This window comes from Hoplias malabaricus, chromosome X2, assembly GCF_029633855.1.
Source record: "Hoplias malabaricus isolate fHopMal1 chromosome X2, fHopMal1.hap1, whole genome shotgun sequence".
Lineage (NCBI taxonomy): Eukaryota > Metazoa > Chordata > Actinopteri > Characiformes > Erythrinidae > Hoplias > Hoplias malabaricus.
The window spans coordinates 17,920,938-17,943,206 of record NC_089819.1 but is presented as its reverse complement, the minus strand read 5'-3'; the positions used below and the strand labels follow the sequence as shown (position 1 = coordinate 17,943,206).

General features: G+C 39.4%; 1 protein-coding gene and 1 long non-coding RNA gene across 9 annotated transcripts; one reads left to right on the top strand and one right to left on the bottom strand.

The window, feature by feature from the left end:
* Nucleotides 1-1,401: 1,401 nt before the first annotated feature.
* On the top strand, nucleotides 1,402-21,590 carry LOC136676212 (uncharacterized). Of its 8 annotated transcripts, XM_066653057.1 has the most exons (17): nucleotides 1,685-1,811; nucleotides 2,914-3,639; nucleotides 4,182-4,551; nucleotides 4,643-4,809; nucleotides 6,230-6,312; nucleotides 6,610-6,714; nucleotides 8,703-8,831; nucleotides 11,396-11,478; nucleotides 11,628-11,698; nucleotides 13,362-13,492; nucleotides 13,624-13,697; nucleotides 16,429-16,505; nucleotides 16,626-16,694; nucleotides 18,069-19,253; nucleotides 19,731-19,890; nucleotides 20,086-20,459; nucleotides 21,019-21,585. In XM_066653057.1, exons 12-15 carry the CDS (start codon nucleotides 16,486-16,488, stop codon nucleotides 19,741-19,743), a joined length of 1,287 nt encoding a protein of 428 aa, XP_066509154.1. In that variant the 5' UTR covers nucleotides 1,685-1,811; nucleotides 2,914-3,639; nucleotides 4,182-4,551; nucleotides 4,643-4,809; nucleotides 6,230-6,312; nucleotides 6,610-6,714; nucleotides 8,703-8,831; nucleotides 11,396-11,478; nucleotides 11,628-11,698; nucleotides 13,362-13,492; nucleotides 13,624-13,697; nucleotides 16,429-16,485; the 3' UTR covers nucleotides 19,744-19,890; nucleotides 20,086-20,459; nucleotides 21,019-21,585. The 8 variants fall into 8 exon arrangements, with proteins under 8 accessions (XP_066509153.1, XP_066509158.1, XP_066509159.1 ...); XM_066653056.1 differs by lacking the exon at nucleotides 1,685-1,811 and adding an exon at nucleotides 1,402-1,429 and having other exon boundaries at nucleotides 4,182-4,809; XM_066653061.1 differs by having other exon boundaries at nucleotides 1,683-1,811; nucleotides 4,182-4,809; nucleotides 19,731-19,767; nucleotides 21,019-21,590.
* On the bottom strand, nucleotides 11,211-15,878 carry LOC136676214 (uncharacterized). The gene is made up of 7 exons (XR_010796259.1): nucleotides 15,754-15,878; nucleotides 15,535-15,560; nucleotides 13,606-13,747; nucleotides 13,317-13,463; nucleotides 12,178-12,265; nucleotides 11,439-11,530; nucleotides 11,211-11,337 (listed from the first exon to the last, which is right to left on the bottom strand). It is a non-coding gene; the product is annotated as an uncharacterized lncRNA (long non-coding RNA).
* Nucleotides 21,591-22,269: the final 679 nt, after the last annotated feature.

Here is a 22,269-nt window from a genome sequence, read left to right as displayed (position 1 = left end):
AAATAAAAAACACAGCAATCTGAAATGAACACACAAGTAAAATTTTGTGTCAATTTCCCACCCACTGTTATGCCACGTGTATTTGCATTTTGCAATTTGGATTACTTAACACCCTAACCCGGCTTCATGAGTATTTTAGTATAACACGTTTAGCGAGCAGAAGGGTTACTTGTATATGTCACGACTAAGGTTCAATCCGTTGAAAACAAAAAGCTGTTTATTTTTGGAATATCCACCGGAGGAAAACAAAATGTGAGATTCACCATTGGGTTGCATTATTTTCAATACGTTTAATAAGCAAAAATTCATGGTACAATAACCATCATTTTTCATGGCATATTACAGTGTGAAACTACTAAATTTCATTGCTGAAATCCTAGTGTTGACAAGCACTTTATATATATTATATATGTTTATATTTACTTATGTGGGGAGCCGTGGCCTACCGTTTAAAGAAGAGGGCTTAGGACTTAAAGGTCGTTGGTTTGATTCCCATAATAATTGGGTGCAGTGGGAGTGAATGGCTAAAGTGCCCTTGAACTACCCCCCCACTCTGGGTGTGTGTTCACAGCCCCTAGTGCTCTAGTGTGTGTGTGTGTGTGTGTTCACTGCCACAGATGGGTTACATGCAGAAGACACATTTCATTGTATGTTGTACAATGACAAAAAATTGCACACATAACTTTTAATGGAACTCAAAATAACATTTTATTTTAAATAAATTTGAAAATGTTCAGTTGGTTCATTATTAAAAGTTCACAGTGTGTTTATATGAACACACACACACACACACTGAATTGTGTCTAATTTGACAAAGCTAGCAGGTTCCTGAATGAACCATGAATGTCAGTAGTGTGTGTGTTCTTGTGAAGCAATGCACTTACTGTAGCAAAGAACCAGAAGGAAGAATCTGCAGGAATGTATAACGAATACAAATCATATGTTAGTATTAGGGTGACCAGACGTCCTATTTTACCCGGATATGTCCTCTTTTTTAGCCTTAAAAAATGTCCGGGCGGAATTTCACAAACGTCCGGGAGTTTGTTTTTCTAGAGCTTACATAAAATTTCTAGAAGCGTTTCGTTCAAAAACTAGTCCCGCCCTCCCCTACTCCGTTTGGTTCGCTTGAGAAGGGGGCGTGGTGAAGTAGCCTAATATCTTCGGATTGCACGGTCTGACTGTAGAGCTGCCGTTATTGGTCGATAACCTTGTCTGTAAACATTTAATTGGTCAGTCTGCACGTCAGTAGTCCTTGTCCATCTTACTTAACATGACTTTAATGTGGAAATACGTAGGTTATGTGTTAATAAAATCATTTAGCTTAGTCTGATTGTCAAGCTCTAACTTACATTACTTTGTGGTTGTGTTTCAATGGGTGTTTTTTTATTTGTTGTTCGCTAGGGGACGGGGAAGACATTTAAATTCTGAGGTAACTATACACTAACCCGGTTTGCTAACTGAACTACCATCAAAAGGTTTAACCCTGATCATAACCCACATTTAACAAGCGAACTATTCATTAAATACACGGGGTTTGCTGAATTCGTTTTTGAAAGCGGTTATTTTCAGAGTTACAGAGTGTGAGACGGTCTTGTATCTATCGACACTGAAGAATCTGTTAAAAAGCGGTTTCAAAGCACAACAGGCTCAGTGACTAGTACCGCAAGGGTTAAACCATGCGCATGCGCAGGGAGCGCCTCAAATGTAATTGAGATAGTGGCTGTGTCTGAAACAGAAGGCAACACCCTCGATAAACCTTACTGTTTATAACAAACCCCTTCCTGAAGTGTACGCTTTTATGAGGTTAAAGGGTGAGTGAAATGTGTGCATTTATTTTACAATATTTTTTACTTTAAAGAAATATATACTATTTCTATATTATATTTAGTTTAAGAAATTGTCAAATATATGTAAGATTTAAAAAAAATATTTCTTTATTAATGAATAGAAATTACCCTTTTGTATTAAATGTGTATATATATGTTTTATGTAATAACACATTATGTATAAAAAAAAAGACATAAAAAATGATTTATATATCTCGATTGGTCTGAGCTCCTGCCACCTGCCCAATCACAGTTTGAACACAGTACAGTACACAAACCCCAGGTTGCCAGGTAAAAGAAAAACAGTACGCTACAGTCAAGGAAGACGCAGGCAAAGAGTGCTAACGTTAGATGTAAGAGTTTTATTTATATATTTTGTGTGTTTTAGACGAATTCGTTTTGTTATTAGTAGTGTAATTAAATGCAGATAATGGATGTAAACTCTGTGGTTTTTTAGACAAATAGGTGATTAATGACCACAGATTAAGGATGTAGAGTTTGTGTGTTTTTAAATGAAGGGATATTCAGAGCAAATCTTCATATTTGACTTCAGCTGCATCAGTTCCCTGTAAGAACTTCCTATTCCACCTTAAATGCTGCACTGTTTAATAACTCTACAGAGGTCACATTGGAATCAGTGCTCTATTGAATCATATATGGAATCAGTGGAATGGAAAATTCTGCAGGTGACCAAGAGTATAGCATTTTAAGGTGGAATGGATCATTTCTACTGGGACCAAATTTTACTCTGCTCCATTTAAGGTGGAATGGAAAGTTATGCAGGTGACAGTATGAAGTGATTATGGGGATTTATAGCTTTACGTTATTTAGGTTTTATTTATTTAAACATATCATATTCCAAATCTAATGTGTGAATATTCTTAACTAAGTTGTTGCTCAAATGTATTTGCTCTTTAAACGGCTGTAACAGCATCGTAGAAATACAATAGAAGTACAATAGATCTATGATAATATATGAATTAACGATGGAGTGCCATCATAGCCACAGTTTATCTGACAATATAGGTGTGTCATTGTAGGTAAGACTTTATTTCTTGACCAAATGAACATTACTGTGCGATTGTAGGGGTACAGAAGGTCAGGAGGAGATGGACGTGAAGAGTGGCGCTGTACAGAATTCCTGCAGCAGAGGATTCAGCCCAGAATCTTGTTCACCTTGAACCACCATCTTCAGGGTAATCCGACTGAATCCAAACCTGAGGATGTCCAGAGGGAGTTTACAGAAGGACTCGCCCTGAACATTATGAAGGTGGTCATCACGGTCATAAACCTGCTGTGTTATGACCAGAGACTGAACCCTGATGGCGGTCCTGTTGGCCCAGGACTCCCTGCGGAAGAGGAGCAAGATGAAAAGGGTGCGTCTCCCTCCGGAGCTGCTGAGGAAGAGGGGATGGGCTCTGAGGGGACGGAGACCAGGTCTGGACCATGCAACGCCTGGTACAAGTTGTTTCGACCAGAGCAGAGGGCTGTGGATGCTGCGGAGGAGAGCGTGGATGTGTCAGACACAGAAAATCAGGAGGACACATCCATGGAAAGTGTGGAGGTGGTGGCCAAATCCAGCTGTTGTCCCCATCTCAAGAAGCTGTGCATATCTGCCAGGAAGAGGATGAGGAAGCTAGTCGGAAGAGCTGCTCACATCTTCCATAGAAGAGTAACTCCCAGCACCTCACTCCTGGGTTCGTGAGCTGGTGGTAGAAGAGGAAGGCCAGCTCCCACTGGGACAAGGGGGACAGGAAGGAGGAGGAGGGGGCTCTTCTGTCTCTTCAGACTCTTCAGATTCAAAGCTAGAAGGGTAAGTGTGCTTTTTCACTTTACAGACAGTGCAGGAACGTGAAGGAATTTTAAGGTGGTTTGTCAAAACCAGACCACATTTAAAAAGTGAAAGCATATTAAAGGAACACTATGTAGTATTTCTACCTTAACATTTCAGCTTCTAAATGATTGTGAGGTTCCACTGAGCTGGAACAGGGAGAATAGAGCCTCTGTGGCTGTTACACTGGGTCCTCTGCCTGTCCCTGCACTAAGCAACTTAAGAATCACAACGCGGAACTCCGTAACGCTTGATGGCACATCTCACAGGCGTTTACATTGATGCAAAATTATTCTAGCTCAGTATTCCCAGTGTGGACGTTGTGGCAGAGGTAGCAAGGAGGTGAAAGACACCGACCCAGTGGGCGGCCATAGAAGAGTTAATACTGGACTGATTTTACACAGTAGAGTGAGCTGAAACGGACCTAAAGACACAAGCCGGAGGAGGTCCTCAGATAGTAAGTCTGCTCTGAGTTATGTGTAGTGGCCTGTTGGTAAATATCTGTGATGTTATTTCTTCACCAGTGGCTGGTGGTGATGAGATGCTGCTCTGCGGATGACTGTGACACTGTCCATAGAAGCCTTAGCCCAGTGATTCTGGCCTGGCTCTGGACACTCTGCCACCCTGATCTGGATGAAGTGGTTATGGAAGATGAACAAAACTAATCTGGCAACCCGTTTGGCTCTTCCTGTACCCATTTAGAAGAAGCGGTTTTGTTCACCCTGGTTTTCCTGTTGTTTCTAATGTTATTTCTGTTTTTACCACTTACCACTTAACCATCCATAGATCTGTTTTTTAGATTGTCTCCGCAGGATTATTTATTAGAGGCACTAAAATTGCCACCTGCTTCTGGAGTAACGTTTCTGGTGTAAATTCCTAAATCAACCAAAAGAGGTACCTGCAATACCATGGCTACTGCTCACTGTTTTGCCTGTTCAGAGTAAGGCATGTTTAGTTTAACTCCCTTTACCACCCCCTTTACCAGAGGATGTCCGATGCAGTAATCTGCTCTGGTCCCATCCCAATGCGGTGCAGCGCTGAAGCCTACAGCAGACTTTTGGCGTTAAACTGCTGGATGTCCAAGTGGTGTTCCGAAAATCTCCGGCTTTATAGACAGTTGATTACATTTAGAGGGCAAGCATGATCTTATAGGTAGGGAAGGTGTTGCCTTATTTCCTTGCAGCATAGCACACAGTCTTTTAGTTAGTCCGCAGTGTAGTGTAAACAGCTGCTGACAGTCCAGAGCCGGGACCAAGCTGCAGACAGACAGGCTAAACCGACCATCCGCGAACTGCCTTGAGGCGTCACCTAGGTTCAACTGTATTGAGATTGTGTCTTTCCCCCGAAATAAATGTAAAAGTAGAGAAACTAAATCAGCCTGTTTCAACAACCTAATCAATATTAATTCATACACATATGATAGCAGCAACACCTCAGAACTAAAATTTGGGTTACTCAACAAATCAGATCAGTAAATTCAACCCTAGTGCTCTAGTGTGTGTGTGTGTGTTCACTGCCACAGATGGGTTACATACAGAAGACACATTTCATTGTATGTTGTACAATGACAAAAAATTGCACAGATTGATAACTTTTAATGGAACTCAAAATAACATTTTATTCCAAATAAATTTGAAAAATTTCAATTGGTTCATTATTATAACACACACACACACACACTGAATTGTTCCTAAATGGTTCCTAAATGAACCACAATTGTCAGTAGTGTGTATATTCTTGTGAAGCAATGCACTTACTGTAGCAAAATACCAGAAGGAAGAATCTGCAGGAATGTATAACGAATACAAATCGTATGTTAATGCTGGTACAAAACTCAAAACCCCCGTCACAATAGTTATTCAATTAATTGCTGCATATTTACATCTTACTTAACATGACTTTAAAAATGTAGAAACACGTAGGTTATGTGTTAATAATATCATTTAGCTTAGTCCGAATGTCAAGCGCTAACTTACATTACTTTGTGGTTGTGTTTCAGTGGGTGTTTATTATTTGTTGTTCGCTAGGGGACATTTAAATTCTGAGGTAACTTTACATTAACCCGGTTTGCTAACTGAAAGACCAACAAAAGATTTTAAACCCTGATCATAACCCACATTTAACAAACAAACTATTCATTAAATACATGGGGTTTGTTGAATTCAAAATCGGACGTTTTTGAAAGCGGTTATTTTCAGAGTTACAGAGTGTGAGACGCTGAAGAATCTGTTAAAAAAAAATGTTTCAAAGCACAACAGGCTCAGTGACATGTTTATAACAAGCCCCTTCCTGAAGTGTATGCTTCAATGAGGTTAAAGGGTGAGTGAAAGGTGTGCATTTATTTTACAATATTTTTTACTTTAAATAAATATATATTATTTATAAATTATTTCTGGTTTAAGAAATCGTCAATTAATCAATTGCAGCAAAAGCCATGCACTCTTTGGAAGTGAAGTAAGCATAAAATGGCTTCCAGTGATCTTCAACTCATAGCGCCTGGGGATATTCCATGAACAATGAACATAAGCAGTATGAAATGTCTCTTGACTGGTCTTTGTCTCACACCTTGCAGGACAGAAACATTAACAAATCACCTGAAGATCCGGATCTTTCGTGATTTCTCATGAGTGGAGGGCAGAAATCATGGCAGCACAGGTAGAAATGGATTATCCATACACTCTATTTGGACAGTTAAATAATAATATTAAATAACTGTCCTAATAATGATGCTCCAAATCTTTTCTGGGGTAAAATGTTTTGACTTGAGGGAAATCTCAAATGTCTTGACATTGGACTGTACCAGAAATGGGGTGTGTGTTGTGTCCTAATTTTGCATCTTGGCGTAAATCACTTTGAATAAATTATTGTTGATCCTTGTTTTAGATTTTAATAGTCAAATTTGTGGTCTTTTTCTGTTATTGTTTTAATATTACTATGCCTACGTTCATTTAGACTGACAGCAGAATCATGCGGAGCGCAAAGCTTGCCAAGTATGGTGCTGAACCAGAAACATCTTTGGCCCCTGAGGAACCAACAGTGGAGGCAACTGCTGCACAGGTAAAAAAATGAACCTATTTTCATATAATAGTAAGCTAGGCATTTCATTATTTCTTTCCATTAAGGGCTATTACATCAGTTCTGCCCTTACCCAACGATTGTCCTGACACCAATATTCCAAGACTGTTTTGGGGTAAAATATCTTGGTGTAGTTAAAGGGGACTTTCACGGTTTTAATCAAAACACACATTTATTTATATACAATTTTGATGATGATTCCTCATTATTTGCTGCTTTCCAGTAGTTTTGCGTGCTTAGAACCTATCTAATGCATTTCCAAAGCCTGTTTAAAAAAAAATTATAAAAAAATAGAAAAAGAAAAATGTCTCGGTCCACTGTGTTCACTCTCTCAAGAGTTCTGTTCATGTAGCATCAATGCCATCCTCAAATACAGGCTGGAGATGTAAGAAGCAGCAGTATTGTCTATATTGTGAGAAGCCATTCTCTAAAATTTCAAGGCATCTGCAGTATGTACATCGCAATGAGTCAGATGTGGCTGAAGCATTCAGCTTTGATAAAAAATCAAAAGAGAGGCGAGTGCGCCTGCGTTTGTTAATAAGCAGAAAACATTTTGTGCACCATGCTGTTGTATACAGTGAGGGTAAGTGTGATTTGGTGGCCTCTAGGAGACCTAAATAAAACCTGCATTCACAAATGACTTTACACATTGCATCCACTGCCAGGGTCTGTATGCAAGAAAGACACTTTGGAGGCACATTAGAAACTGTCCACAGAATTCCAGTTTTAATGAGTCTAGGACTGGCAAAAAGAATGTGCAGTCACTCAGTTACATGGCATTTTCCCCTTCTCCTGATCCGTCCAAAGCGAAGAGAAGTAGGACGTCTGCTGTTTGAGGTAAGAAGAATGACACCTATGAAGTGCATGGAAGATTTTGTATTGCCATCCAATTTCCCCCATGTCATCAAAGCAGTGAGAAGTGTTGCTGGACACTGTGAGGAAACAAATAGAAGACTCCTTCACTCACTCTAAAATAATAGTGGGACGAGAGCAGCTTGCTCAGGATGCGCGAAACTTCAGAGTTTTGCACGAGATTAATTGGTACGAATCAATCTCAGCTGCAGCAGGAACAACCCTCAATGAGGCAAAAATGAACAAGCCGCAAATTTTACCATTCACTGAAGATGTGAAGACCTTGCATTCTTTTTTAAAAACAGAGATGGAGAAATATAAGAATGCTTTGAAGGAAAAATCTGATGTCAAAAGCTATGCAAGCTTATGCAAACTGACACTTACCAGAGTCATACTTTTTAACAGAAGGAGGGGTGGAGAAGGAGCAAGGTTGAAACTAGAGTCTTATGTTTCAAGAGAACAGTCACCAATTCATGAAGACCTGGCAACTGGGCTTAGCGATTTTGAAAAGAGTCTCTGTAAACATTTTCAAAGGGTGGAAATTTGTGGAAAGAGGGGCAGGATGGTGTCTGTACTGTTGACACCAGAGATGGTCAATTGCATGGATCTCCTCATTGAGAAAAGACGAATTTGTCAGGTACCAAGTGAGAATGTACACCTTTTTGCACGTCCAAATGCTCTCATCTTATTGTGGATCGGATGCTTTGCGTGAGTATGCAGAAGCCTGTGGTGCAAGAATTCCAACAGCTCTTTCGTCAACAGTGTTAAATTTAAAAGAAAATGAAGTGGATCAGCTTGCCAACTTTTTGGGTCATGACATTAAAATTCATCGTCAATACTACCGTCTGCCTGAAAGTACTTTGCAAATGAGCAAGCTTCTTATTGCAATGGCGAGAGGGGCACTGTCAGAAATTCAGGGTGTTCAGCTGAATGACATCGTAATTAATCCAAAAGGTAGAGGAACATAACATTTATTTATAAAACTAGAATTTATGAAGTGCAGTAAGATCAGGTCCAGTGGGTCATTTAATGTGATGATAATTTGGCAAAGTGAAATGTTTTTGATACACCTGTATTTTGTAATATCATTTTCACTAACCAGTTTTATACGTGATTAGATGAAATTGAAGACACTGATGCTGATACTTCAAGTGATGAGGCAGAGATAGAAGACCTTCCGCAAAGCCAGAGCCCAAGAGCTCCTTAGCCATCAACTTTAGAAAATCCAGGCAACTCAGATCCAAATGGTAAGCTTAGGTTAACAAGTTGAGTTGAGGCCAAAATGGTATATACAATCTTCCAAAAGAAAGAATACTACTGTTGAATTTGCTGGGAGCATAGTGTAGCTTGATTTTTCTCCTGTTCATGCTAATTACTCCATGTAAGTTTGTTTTATTCAGTGATTCTTTTTGTCTGATCTTTTTGTTTAACTTAATCCTCTTTGTTTAATCTTCTTCCTTTCTGCCTGGTAAAGCACTCTGATGTGGCTGTTGCGTTCATACCTATTTTGACATTTCCAGATTACAGTGCTTTTGGAGTAGGCTGTTTCATTGTGCTTGTGCATTGATCAGAATACACCTACGCAAAATAAGTGAACATGTGACCACGATTTCCCTGCATTTACACATTTACTTAATCTATCCAAATCCACCTGAAATATTTCCACTAGACATGGCTGGTGTTACTTATCGATTTTCTTTTCCACCATAAATGTTGTTTAGGAGGCAGATCTTATCCACAATTTTCGTAGTCGTGTCGGTTTATGAGTCTTATTGGCGTTATTCGCCAGGTTCTTGAATTCTCTGTTCCACCTTAAAAGTCGAAACTAGCGCTATAGCATTTTGAAGCAACTGTTATTCCACTTTATCTGTTTAAAACACACAAACCATGCTACGTCACTATTTACCCACTTAAGGGGAGGGCAAAAATATAAAGAGCCACCACCATTTTCCCTGCATTTACAAGAAAGTAATGTCTACACCACATTAAAATTTAGACTAGACAAGGCTAGTATTATTTTCCCTTCAACCACAAGCATCAGTTTAGAAGGCAGATTCTTGCTTCCTATTCACAATTTTTGTATTTAAGCATGTAGTTCCACCTTAAATGGGTCTGTTTAAGAGTCTCCAGCTACTTATTGAATACTCATTTCCATCTTAAACAGCTATGCGAAGCTAAAGCTAGCGCTAGGATTATAAACTAAACTCGTTTTGAAACACTAATTTCCCATCTTATCCATTTAAAACACACAACCAAAGAAAGAGTAAAAAGATGAATTAACAAGAGTTAAAAATAAGAAATAAATAAATGAATGAACACTCCCAAGTGCTGAAATATAATCATACTGCACGTAACCCATTAGAAGGCTTAGAACCAAACACAATACACCCCAAAACGCAGTGAACAGCAGACTATAACATTAAACCTATTATAGTCTTGTTTACCTTCTCGCGTTCATGCGGTCGCCGTTCATTTACCGTAATAGTATGAGTATAAGCGCCAGATAACGTGCAGTTGGCTGTGCTAACCGGGAATAGAAATGAAAGCTTATCGTTATCAATCGAAAATTAATCACGAAACATATCGATATCATTTATCGCCCAACAATACAACCAAGTGTACATCATGTCATTAAAACATCTACCTACTAGAGAAGTGCTTACACAGGTGCTGGTCATAAAATTAGAATATCAAGAAAAAGTTTATTTATTTCAGTAATTCCATTCAAAAAGTGAAACTTGTATATTGTGCTCATTCATTACACACAGACTGATATATTATAAGCGTTCCTCTAGTAGATAGATGTTTTAATGACATGATGTACACTTGGTTGTATTGCTGGGCGATAAATTATATCGATATGTTTCGTGATTAATTTTCGATTGATGACATGACAATTGTCCAAATGACGACCATTGACACCTTACACAAACAGAGCACGACACAAAAGGTCATTGCTAAAGAGGCTGGGTGTTCAAAGAGCTCTGTGTCCAAGCTCATTAATAGAGGGGCAAAGGGAAGGAAAAGATGTGGTAGAAAAAAGTGCAGAAGTGATAACTGCACCCTGGAGAGGATTGTGAAAAAAACCCTTTCAAAAATGTGGGGGAGAGTCACAAAGACTGGACTGTCATTTCTTTTTTTTATTCTTCTGACATATCAGATGTGTTCTGTGCAGTTTTTTAAGTTAGTAAAGTTCAGCCAGCAATATTCTTATACCTTCTTTGTTCAATATATAACCGTCATTGAATAGTTAACACTGGTCACCATTCACCAGTTTGCCATTTTTATTTTAATTGTTTGAGAGAGAAAATTTGCAGTGGATTGAGCAATGTATTAAAATGTTTTTAATTATTGGCTGGAAGATAATATAAAAGTAAATGAAAAATTGATGCTTATTATTATTGTTGCTATTGTTATTAATAATATGATTATATTGATAACATAATTGTAATAACACAATGCAAAGTTCCTATAAGTGAATACATTGTCCCTGTCCAAAAAAAAGCCCCATGCATATCCACTTTAGAAGAGATGGATAAAAACCTTCTTTGGAAGTCAATCTAAAATATTTTATTCCATTTTGGAGTATTTTTATTCGTCCATTCATCATAGCAGACTTGAAAGTGTGTGTATTGTATGTCCTGGAAGTTCACATAAACCTGAAAGTGTCCTATAATTTCACAAATAGGTTTCCTTTGTTTCTGGAACCTCCAGAAAGGGATGTCCCCATTTGTAGGTAGTTGGTCTGGTGTCCTGAAATTACACAAAAATGTGTGTGTGACATTACTGAACGTTGTGTCTGATATTACAGGCTGTACAAAACGCTACAGAGTGTATTAAAGAGGGCATTGTACCTCATAATGACATTCGACACCTGAATGTGTTGCAGTGCAGGTGAGTGTCCAGCTTCTCTCCCTCTCCGATTCGGTCACTTCTTCTTTACCTACTTTAAATAAATGTGTTTTGAAACTAAATGTGTTTTGATGTTTTACTATTACTATTTACTGTTTTAATATTGTGAATTTGTCTTTATCTTACTACAGTAAAATCTACAGCACAAAAAAAAAAACACGAACAATAAGATCTTTCCCAGCTCTTGTGCAGAAAAAGAAAGGTAAGGGTTTTTAAATGAAAACATATATTTCCAGGTGTTTTTCTACTGAAATGATATGAAATCCTGTTAGGAATGATGTTAGCGGATTCATATATACACCGTCCAAAATTAGTATTTATCTGTATTTTAATATATTTTCTCAACATTTGAATTGTGAGAATTCATTAGGAACGGTCCAATAGAAACGCAGCAGAATTAATCTGAAAAAAGTCTCTGTACAGGTTTGCTCCCAAGGTTTCTTCCTTAGCTGAGGGAGTTTTTCCTTGCCACTGTTGCCCTTGGCTTGCTCACCTGGGGATTTTTACATCTTTGATGTTGTTTACATTTTTATATTTCACATTAAAACTGTCTTTACTGGAATTCTGTGAAGCTGCTTTGTGACAAAAAAGTTGTACAGTTGTTTTACAGTTGTAAAAAGCGCTACACAAATACATTTGATTTGATTAGATTTGAATGAATGAAGACCAGTAAAGCCTTACCACCAGAGTGCTCCAGGTCTACAGGTGAAGTGAAGAATCATTTCAGCTCAACGGATCTGTCCGAGCAACTCTAACTCTGAACAAAGCTCTGAAATAAAGACCAACAGAAAAAGATACTCACCTTCAGTTCATTCCAGACTTCACTCAAAAATACTGCACAGTACTGACATCTGTACTGTAACTAACACTGTGAGGGGTAAACAGAGCACTGAGGGGTAAACACAAACAGAAAGAAAGTAGTCAGTGGTAAATAAAAACACAGACAGCAGTGAGTGTTTCTGAGAGGAGAAACACAGGAGGAGAGAGCTGGAGTCCTCAAGCAAGTCCCAACATTGGTTCTTGGCTGAACCTTCAAGACTGTTTTAATGACAATGATATGTCATTAGAACACAAATAAAACAGAGCAGAACTTCATTCCCTGGAAACATACATTTAGAGCCTCGTTCTAAATTTTGATATTATCCAAGTTCAAAAGAAGCTAAACAAAAGATCAGAAGCATAAATATTTGATCCGGTCCAATCTAAATTGTGCCAGAGGTGTCAGAATGGAGCTTTACCAACAACACAAGGTTTTAGAGTGGCGCAAGCAACAAAACCAGTCAATCTACCTGCATTGTTTTAAAAGTCAGCTACCAAAGGGGAGCAGCTACCAACCAGTAACACACCAGCTCTCTAAAAAATAGACTGAGTTCTTGGAGAAGGACATCAGAGAATCAAACTGTGCTGGTAACCGACGACCTATATACACCCTTAACATATTTACTATTTAATACTATATTATTATATAGTCGTGTGTTTATTTTCTGTATAATTTAAATGTTTTTGCTCCTAGGGCTCCCTCTAGTGTTATTGATTTTTACAACTCTGTACTGAAATCAATGAGGAAGGGGGTTGGCTTCCTACCCTCCTCCAAAGGTTACATAGTGTAGTTTCTGCAGTGCTGAGCCCAGAGTTGCAACAACAGAGGCTCTGTTCTCCCTATTAACGATCAGTGGACTACCACAACTCTTTTGAAGCTGTAATTTTAAGGCATTAATATCACATAGTGTTCCTTTAAGGTAAACAATGATTTATTAACAGCTTTGTTAAAAGACATCTTGCAGGTTTAAACATACTGAATTACATCTGCCCATAATCACCTGATCATTCAGATTGTCTATGAGAATTCTCATCTTGTCTCCAAGGTCTCTGGTGCTGTAGATTTGGGTTCGTGTAGCTGTGTGAGGATCAGGAAATGTCGTAAAGGAGGATTTGAGGTCCATACAAGTCTTCCTTTTGAAACTCAGCTAAAACCGGAAGGGGACCAACCAAGAGAGTGAGAACGAAAGAGAGACGAAGAACAACACATTTACAGTATCAGTAGAATATTACAATCTACTATCTAATTTGCACTTACTCTCAAACAAGTAAACCTAAATAAACACTTACTTGTTCTCCCAAAAATAGAGTGAGACTGTATTCTCCATTCTGGAATTGTTCACATTCTGGTCCATGTTCTTATTCTTCACTTCATTTCGGAGGTGAGGCTGCTCTCTTTCTCCAATGGCGTCATCTACACCAACAGCGGTGTCTGGAGGAAAGTTAATGTGTTATTTGATCATTTTAATACATCAGTTTCTGTTCCTGATTCTGAGCGAGACTGGCGTGTGGGCGATGACTGAAATCTAATTGGAAGATGGTTTCTGCATTAAACACCACTATGTTTACGACTGTTATCACATCTTGATTAGTCAAGAATATTTGGTTTTTTGTATATTTGATTTCTCTTCAAAACCGATCGGTCCATCTCATACTGCAGAGAAGCAATTTCCCTAAGGCAGTGGTTCTCAAACTTTTTAGACCAAGTACCATCTATTATCAGATCAAAGCCCCAAAGTACCACCTATCAATCCTATATCTTGCTTGAATATTTGTAAACTGCATGCATTCCACAAAGTTGCGCTAAAATAATCTCTAAAAATTTATTTACAAATAAATTAGTTATTTACAAGTTTCTGACCACTTATATAATGTGTTCAAAGTGCTGCCCATTGTGTTGGATTGTCAATGCAATCCTCTTCTCCCACTCTTCACACACTGATAGCAACACCGCAGGAGAAATGGTAGCACAGGCTTCCAGTATCCGTAGTTTCAGGTGCTGCACATCTTGATGGTATGGTGTGGTATATGGGGTACAAAGATAATGGGGCCATTCTTCATCAATGAAAACTTCAAGGCCACTGAATATACGAAATTGCTACATGATGATGTGTTTTCCTCTTTATGCACTGAAGCTGGCACGTTCCCTGAGTTTTTCCAGCAAGATGGTACACCACCACATTATGGGTGTCAGATCCGATCATTCCTAGATGGACAGTTTCCTGGAAAGTGGATTGGTCATCGTGGGCCAGTTGAATGGCCCCCAAGGTCTCCCGATGTGACCCCCTTAGACTTTTATCTTTGGGGTCATCTGAAGGCAATTGTCTATGCTGTGAAGATATGAGATGTGCAGCACCAGAAACTACGGATACTGGAAGACTGTTCAAGCATTTCTCCTGCGGTGTTGCAATCAGTGTGTAAAGAGTGGGAGAAGAGGGTTGCATTGACAATCCAACACAATGGGCAGCACATTGAACACATTTTATAAGTGGTTAGAAACTTGTAAATAACTCCTGAAAGAATAAAATCACGTTAAAACCAATGCCATTGTTTTTCTCGTAAAATTCCCAATAAGTTTGAATAAGTCACATGACCCTCTTCCCATTGAAAAAACAAAAGTTGGGTCCAAAATGGCCGACTTCAAAATGGCCACCACCCATGCTGAAAAGTTTCCCCCCTCCCATATACTAATGTGCCACAAACAGGAAGTTAATATCACCAACTATTCCCATTTTATTAAGGTGTATCCATATATACACCTGAGCATGTTTCAATTTCAGATTTTCAGTTATTAATCATCTTTTTAGTGCCCCTGAACTGCTCCCCGCCCTGGGTGTATGTTCACAGCTCCTAGTGCTCTAGTGTGTGTGTGTGTGTGTTCACAGCCCCTAGTGCTCTAGTGTGTGTGTGTGTTCACTGCCACAGATGGGTTACATGCAGAAGACACATTTCATTGTATGTTGTACAATGACAAAAAATTGCACACATTGATAACTTTTAACAGAACCCAAAATAACATTTTATTCCAAATAAATTTGGAACATTCAATTGGTTCATTACTAAAAGTTCACAGTGTGTGTATATGTGAGTGTGTATACATGTGTGTATATGAAAACACACACAAACACTGAATTGTGTCTAATTTTACAAAGATCGCAGATTCCTGAATGAACCATAATTTTTAGTAGTGTGTGTGTTCTTGTGAAGCAATACACTTACTGTAGCAAAGAACCAGAAGGAAGAATCTGCAGGAATGTATAACGAATACAAATCATATGTTAATGTTGGTACAAAACTCAAAACCCCCGTCACAATAGTTATTCAATTAATTGCTGCATATTTACATCTTACTTAACATGACTTTAAAAATGTGGAAACAAGTAGGTTATGTGTTAATAATATCATTTAGCTTAGTCTGAATGTCGAGCGCTAACTTACATTACTTTGTGGTTGTGTTTCAGTGGGTGTTTATTATTTGTTGTTCGCTAGGGGACGGTGAAGACATTTAAATTCTGAGGTAACTTTACAAAAGCGGTTGTCTTCAAAGTGGTTATTTTCAGAGTTTCAGAGTGTGAGACAGTCACATATCAATCGACGCTGAAGAATCCGTTAAAAAACCTTTCAAAGCACAACAGGCTCCGTGACGAGTACCGCACGGGTTTAACCAGACGCACGCACAGGGGGCGCCTCTAAATGCAATTGAAGTAGTGGCTGTGTCTGAAACAGAAGGCAGTACCCTCGATAAACATTACTGTTTATAACAAGCCCCTCCATGAAGTGTACGCTTTGATGAGGGTAAAGGGGAAGTGAAAGGTGTGCATTTATTTTACAATATTTTTACTCTAAAGAGATATCTTTATCTATCTTTATGAATAAATAGTAATTACACTTATTATTACAAATAATTACACATAGTGGATACAATTACAAAAACATTTTATGTAAAATAAATAAATACATAAGTAATTCTTTTAAAAACTATATATATAATATTAATATTAAAAAAAAAAAAAAAATATATATATATATATATATATATATATATATATATATTTTCTTTTTTTAAACATGTAAATTCCTGAATATTCCTGAACGTTGTGTGTGATGTCACAGGCCCCGCCTACGGAACGTATAAAAGAGGGCCTTTTACCTCATAATGACATTCAAAACATGAACGTGTTGCAGTACAAGTGAGTGTCCAGCTTCTCTCCCTCTCCGATTTGTTCACTTCTTCTTTATCTACTTTAACTTAATGTGTTTCGATGTATTACAGTTTTTACAATTGTAAATTTGTCTTTATCTTTCTACAGTAAAATCTACAGCATAATCATGGCTTTAAACAATAATATCATTCCCAGCGCTTGTGTAGAAGAAGAAAGGTAAGGGTTTTTAAATGAAAACAGATATATTTCCAGGTGTTTTTCTACTGAAATGAAATTAAATCCTGTTAGGAATGATGTTAGCAGATTCATATATACACTGTCCAAAATCAACCTTTATTTGTATTTTAAATATATTTTCTCAACATTTGAATTGTGAGAATTCATTAGGAACGGCCCAAATAGAAATGCGCCAGAATTAGTCTGAATAAAGTCTCTGTACATTAAATGTACATTAAAGGAGAAATCTGTAACATTTGCTGTATTAAATTATAAAATGGCCAGTATGTATCATCGGAGATTAAAGAACCCGTCTAAGGCCCAGAGCGGCACTCGATTGGTGTTTGGTCTGAGTTCCCGCCCTCTGCCCAATCACAGTCCGATCACAGTACAGTACACAAACCCCAGGTTGCCAGGTAAAACAAAAACACTGCGCTATAGCCAAGGAAGACGCAAGCGAAGCGCGCTTAGATGTAACTGTTTAATTTGCATTTTTTGTGTGTTTTAGACGAATTCGTTTTGTGATTAGTAGTGTATTGAATGCAGATAATGGATTTAAAATCTGTGGTTGTTTTAGACAAATAGGTGATTAATGACCACAGATTAAGGATGTAGAGTTTGTGTGTTTTTAAATGAAGGGATATTCAGAGCAAATCTTCATATTTGACTTCAGCTGCATCAGTTCCCTGTAAGAACTTCCTATTCCACCTTAAATGCTGCACTGTTTAATAACTCTACAGAGGTCACATTGGAATCAGTGCTCTATTGAATCATATATGGAATCAGTGGAATGGAAAATTCTGCACGTGACCAAGAGTATAGCATTTTAAGGTGGAATGGATCATTTCTACTGGGACCAAATTTTACTCTGCTCCATTTAAGGTGGAATGGAAAGTTATGCAGGTGACAGCATGGAGTGGTTATGGGGATTTGTGGCTTTACATTATTTAGGTTTTATTTATTTAAACATATGATATTCCAAATCTAACATGTGAATATTCTTAACTAAGTTATTGCTAAAATGTATTTGCTCTTTAAACGGGTTTAACAGCATCGTAGAGATGAACACAATTTTAAAAATCCACACTTAATACTGAATATGGTACAATTAGGACTCATAATTGGAAGTAGTGAATTATGTCCCACAGACAGACAGATAGATTGATTTAACTTTACTGTCATTGCACAGCATAAGGCACAATAAAAGTATGCAAACAGAAGAGTGAAAATGTACCTGAAGTAAAATAGACCTATGTTAAAATATGAATTAACGATGGGATGCCATCACAGCCACAGTTTATCTGAGAATGTAGGTGTGTTATTGTAGGTAAGACTTTACTTCTTGACCAAATGAACATTACTGTGCGTTTGTAGGGGTGCAGAATTCCTGCAGCAGAGGATTCAGCCCAGAGTACTGTCCACCTTGAACTGCCATCTTCAGGGTAATCTGGCTGAATCCAAACCTGTGGATGTCCAGAGGGAGTTTACAGAAGGACTCGCTCTGGAAATTACGAAGGAGGTCATCACGGTCATAAACCTGCTGGGTTATGACCGGAGACTGACCCCAACTGATGGTCCAGTTGACCCAGGACTTCCTGCGAAAGAGGAGCAGGATGAAGAGGGTGCGTCTCCCTCCGGATCTACTGAGGAGGAGGGGACGGACTCTGAGGGGACGCAGACAAGCTCTGGACCGTGCGACACCTGGTACGAGTTTATTCAACCTGAGCGGAGGGCTGTGGATGCTGCGGAGGACAGCGTGGATGTGTCAGACACAGAAAATCAGGAGGACACATCCGTGGAAAGTGTGGAGGTGGTGGACGAATCCAGCTGTTGTCCCCGCCTCAGGAAGCTGTGCATATCTGCCAGGAAGAGAATGAGAAAGTTAATCGGCAGAGCTGCTCGCATCTTCCGCAGAAGAGTAGCTCCCAGCACCGTCAGGGACGATGTACTCCCCTCCCCTGCAACCAGCGTGTCTCTTGGCCTTCTCCCTTCAAATCTGCAGGACAGGGGCTCCACCGTTTCCCCAAGATCTGCGTCCCTTTCCGATATGGGGCGTGGTCCTGTCCAGGAGTACCTCCATGTTAGATCTCATTTAGAGGAAGCTGGAAACGAAAGGCCGCTCCCGCTCCATATTGTAGACTTTATCCAGGGGCCATTCACCGAGGAGTCTGTGATGGGGCTCATGGAGTTCTTGATGAGCGTGGAGCTGGCTCATCCCAGATACAGACGCCAGACTGCCACCGTCGCGGAGGTGTACGCTCAGCTGCTCCGTATGGTCGGCACTCTGGAGAATCTGCAGAGAATTGCAGAGCAGCGGAACCGTGATTTCTACTACCTGATCACGGACTCCGTCATGAGGACAGTGTTCAATATCCCGCCCTCCTCTCAGCTGTACTGGGGATGTCCAGAAGGGTTCAGGCTTCCTATGGAGATTCCTCACTCCTGGGATCGTGAGCCGGTGGTTGAAGCAGAAGGCCAGCTCCCACTGGGACAAGAGGGACAGGAAGGAGAAGGAGGGGGTCCTCCTGTTTCTTCAGACTCTTCAGAGTCAGAGATAGAGTAAGAAGGAGTTTTGATTTTACAGACAGTGCATTTACAGACAGCATTAAAAACGTATTGTCTCTGAAGCTTGCCACTGGGAACCATGAGGGGGCAGTGTAGAATGCAGTCCATAGTTGAACCGAAACGTCTTTCCTGTAGTGAATAACATTATAGGTAGATGACACAGAAGTATTCAAGGGTTCATTTGCACCACATAAAAAATAAATGAGCTTTAAAAATATACCTGAATAGAAACACGACGTGAATGGGCTTTAATAGAGTTTGACATCATTGCAAAAGCGAGGGGAATCCCTTACACAAAGCGGGATTCCTCAGATAGCCAGTTCCATTTAGGCTTAAGTTATCTGACTAAACTGAAATTTTGATTTGTGTCTTTTTAAATAAACCCAGCAGCGCCTCTGATATTAAACACAGCTCTAAGTTGTTGGGTAGTAATCTGTTTTTAAAAGATTTATGATATTATTTCTTTATCAGTTTCTGGTGGTGAGACGGAACGGTTCAGGCGTCCCAGGTAAATTTCTCACTCCTGGGATCGTGAGCTGGTAGAAGAGGAAGGCCAGCTCCCACTGGGACAAGGGGGACAGGAATGAGGAGGAGGGGGCCCTCCTGTCTCTTCAGATTCAAAGCTAGAAGGGTAAGTGTGTTTTTTGACTTTATACACAATGCAGGAACATGAAGGAATTTTAAGGTGGTCTGTCAAAACCAGACATTTAAAAAGGGAAAGCACATTAAAGGAACACTATGTAGTATTTCTCTCAGATAGTAAGTCTGCTCTGAGTTATGTGTAGTGGCCTGTTGGTAAATATCTGTGATGTTATTTCTTCACCAGTGGCTGGTGGTGATGAGATGCTGCTCTGCGGATCGACTGTAACACTGTCCATAGAAGCCTTAGCCCAGTGATTCTGGCCTGGCTCTGGACCCTCTGCCACCCTGATCTGGATGAAGTGGTTATGGAAAATGAACAAAACTAATCTGGCAACCCGTTTGGCTCTTCCTGTACCCATTTAGAAGAAGCGGTTTTGTTCACCCTGGTTTTCCTGTTGTTTCTAATGTTATTTCTGTTTTTACAACTTACCACTTAACCGTCCATAGATCTGTTTTTTAGATTGTCTCTGCAGGATTATTTATTACAGAGGCACTAAAATTGCCACCCTGCTCCTGGAGTAACGTTTCTGGTGTAAATTCCTACATCAACCAAAAGCGGTAAGTACCTGCAATACCATGGCTACTGTTGGCTGTTTTGCCTGCTCAGAGTATGGCATGTTTAGCTTAATCCACTTTACCAGAGGATGTCCGATGCAGTAATCTGCTCTGATCCCATCCCAATGCGGCGCGGCACTGAAGCCTACAGCAGACATTCAGCTTTAAACTGCTGGATGTCCAATTGGTGTTCCGAAAATCAAGTGGGCTTTATAGACAGTTGGTTACATTTGAGGGCAAGCCTGATCTTATAGGTAGGGATGGTGCTGCCTTCCTTTCTTGCAGCATAGCACACAGTCTTTTAGTTAGTCAGCAGTGTAGTGTAAACAGCTGCTGACAGTCCAGAGCCGGGACCAAGCCGCAGACAGACAGGCTAAACCGGCCATCCGCGAACTGCCTTCTCGTTTTCTGCTTTTAGTTAAAGCTGTCATAGTCAGACCTGCCAGAGTCATTAGCCACACTCTGGAAATGTTAATATTTTCTGCTTTACAAACACCAAACCGTTTAAAACTAATTCCATCCCTTTACCTTTTTCCAAATAAACGACCGCCCACCTGTCCAGCTGGATGCTGATGGATGACTGTCAAGCTCCTCCTCCATGCTTCAGACCAGCTGCCCATTATCCAGCAACCACCAAGTGCCTTGGAGCTGCCCCTACACTGAAGTTCTCACAGACTTCTAATTATTGTTACCAGTAGATTGACCAGAGGAGGATAGGTCACCCCTTGTGAGCCTTGGTTCCTCCCAAGGTTTCTTCCTTAGCTGAGGGAGTTTTTCCTTGCCACTGTTGCCCTTGGCTTGCTCACCTGGGGATTTTTACATCTTTGATGTTGTTTACATTTTTATATTTCACATTAAAACTGTCTTTACTGGAATTCTGTGAAGCTGCTTTGTGACAAAAAAGTTGTACAGTTGTTTTACAGTTGTAAAAAGCGCTACACAAATACATTTGATTTGATTAGATTTGAATGAATGAAGACCAGTAAAGCCTTACCACCAGAGTGCTCCAGGTCTACAGGTGAAGTGAAGAATCATTTCAGCTCAACGGATCTGTCCGAGCAACTCTAACTCTGAACAAAGCTCTGAAATAAAGACCAACAGAAAAAGATACTCACCTTCAGTTCATTCCAGACTTCACTCAAAAATACTGCACAGTACTGACATCTGTACTGTAACTAACACTGTGAGGGGTAAACAGAGCACTGAGGGGTAAACACAAACAGAAAGAAAGTAGTCAGTGGTAAATAAAAACACAGACAGCAGTGAGTGTTTCTGAGAGGAAGATCAGGAGGAGAGAGCTGGAGTCCTCAAGCAAGTCCCAACATTGGTTCTTGGCTGAACCTTCAAGACTGTTTTAATGACAATGATATGTCATTAGAAAACAAATAAAACAGAGCAGAACTTCATTCCCTGGAAACATACATTTAGAGCCTCGTTCTAAATTTTGATATTATCCAAGTTCAAAAGAAGCTAAACAAAAGATCAGAAGCATAAATATTTGATCCGGTCCAATCTAAATTGTGCCAGAGGTGTCAGAATGGAGCTTTACCAACAACACAAGGTTTTAGAGTGGCGCAAGCAACAAAACCAGTCAATCTACCTGCATTGTTTTAAAAGTCAGCTACCAAGGGGGAGCAGCTACCAACCAGTAACACACCAGCTCTCTAAAAAAGAGACTGAGTTCTTGAAGAAGGACATCAGAGAATCAAACTGTGCTGGTCACCGACGACCTATATACACCCTTAACATATTTACTATTTAATACTATATTATTATATAGTCATGTGTTTATTTTCTGTATAATTTAAATGTT

Coding starts and splice junctions, on each gene's coding strand:
- LOC136676212 (XM_066653061.1), top strand. CDS start 16,486: ATGAACGTGTTGCAGTACAA. Junction 16,506..16,625: donor ATGAACGTGTTGCAGTACAA/GTGAGTGTCCAG, acceptor ATCTTTCTACAG/TAAAATCTACAGCATAATCA. Junction 16,695..18,068: donor GCTTGTGTAGAAGAAGAAAG/GTAAGGGTTTTT, acceptor GTGCGTTTGTAG/GGGTGCAGAATTCCTGCAGC.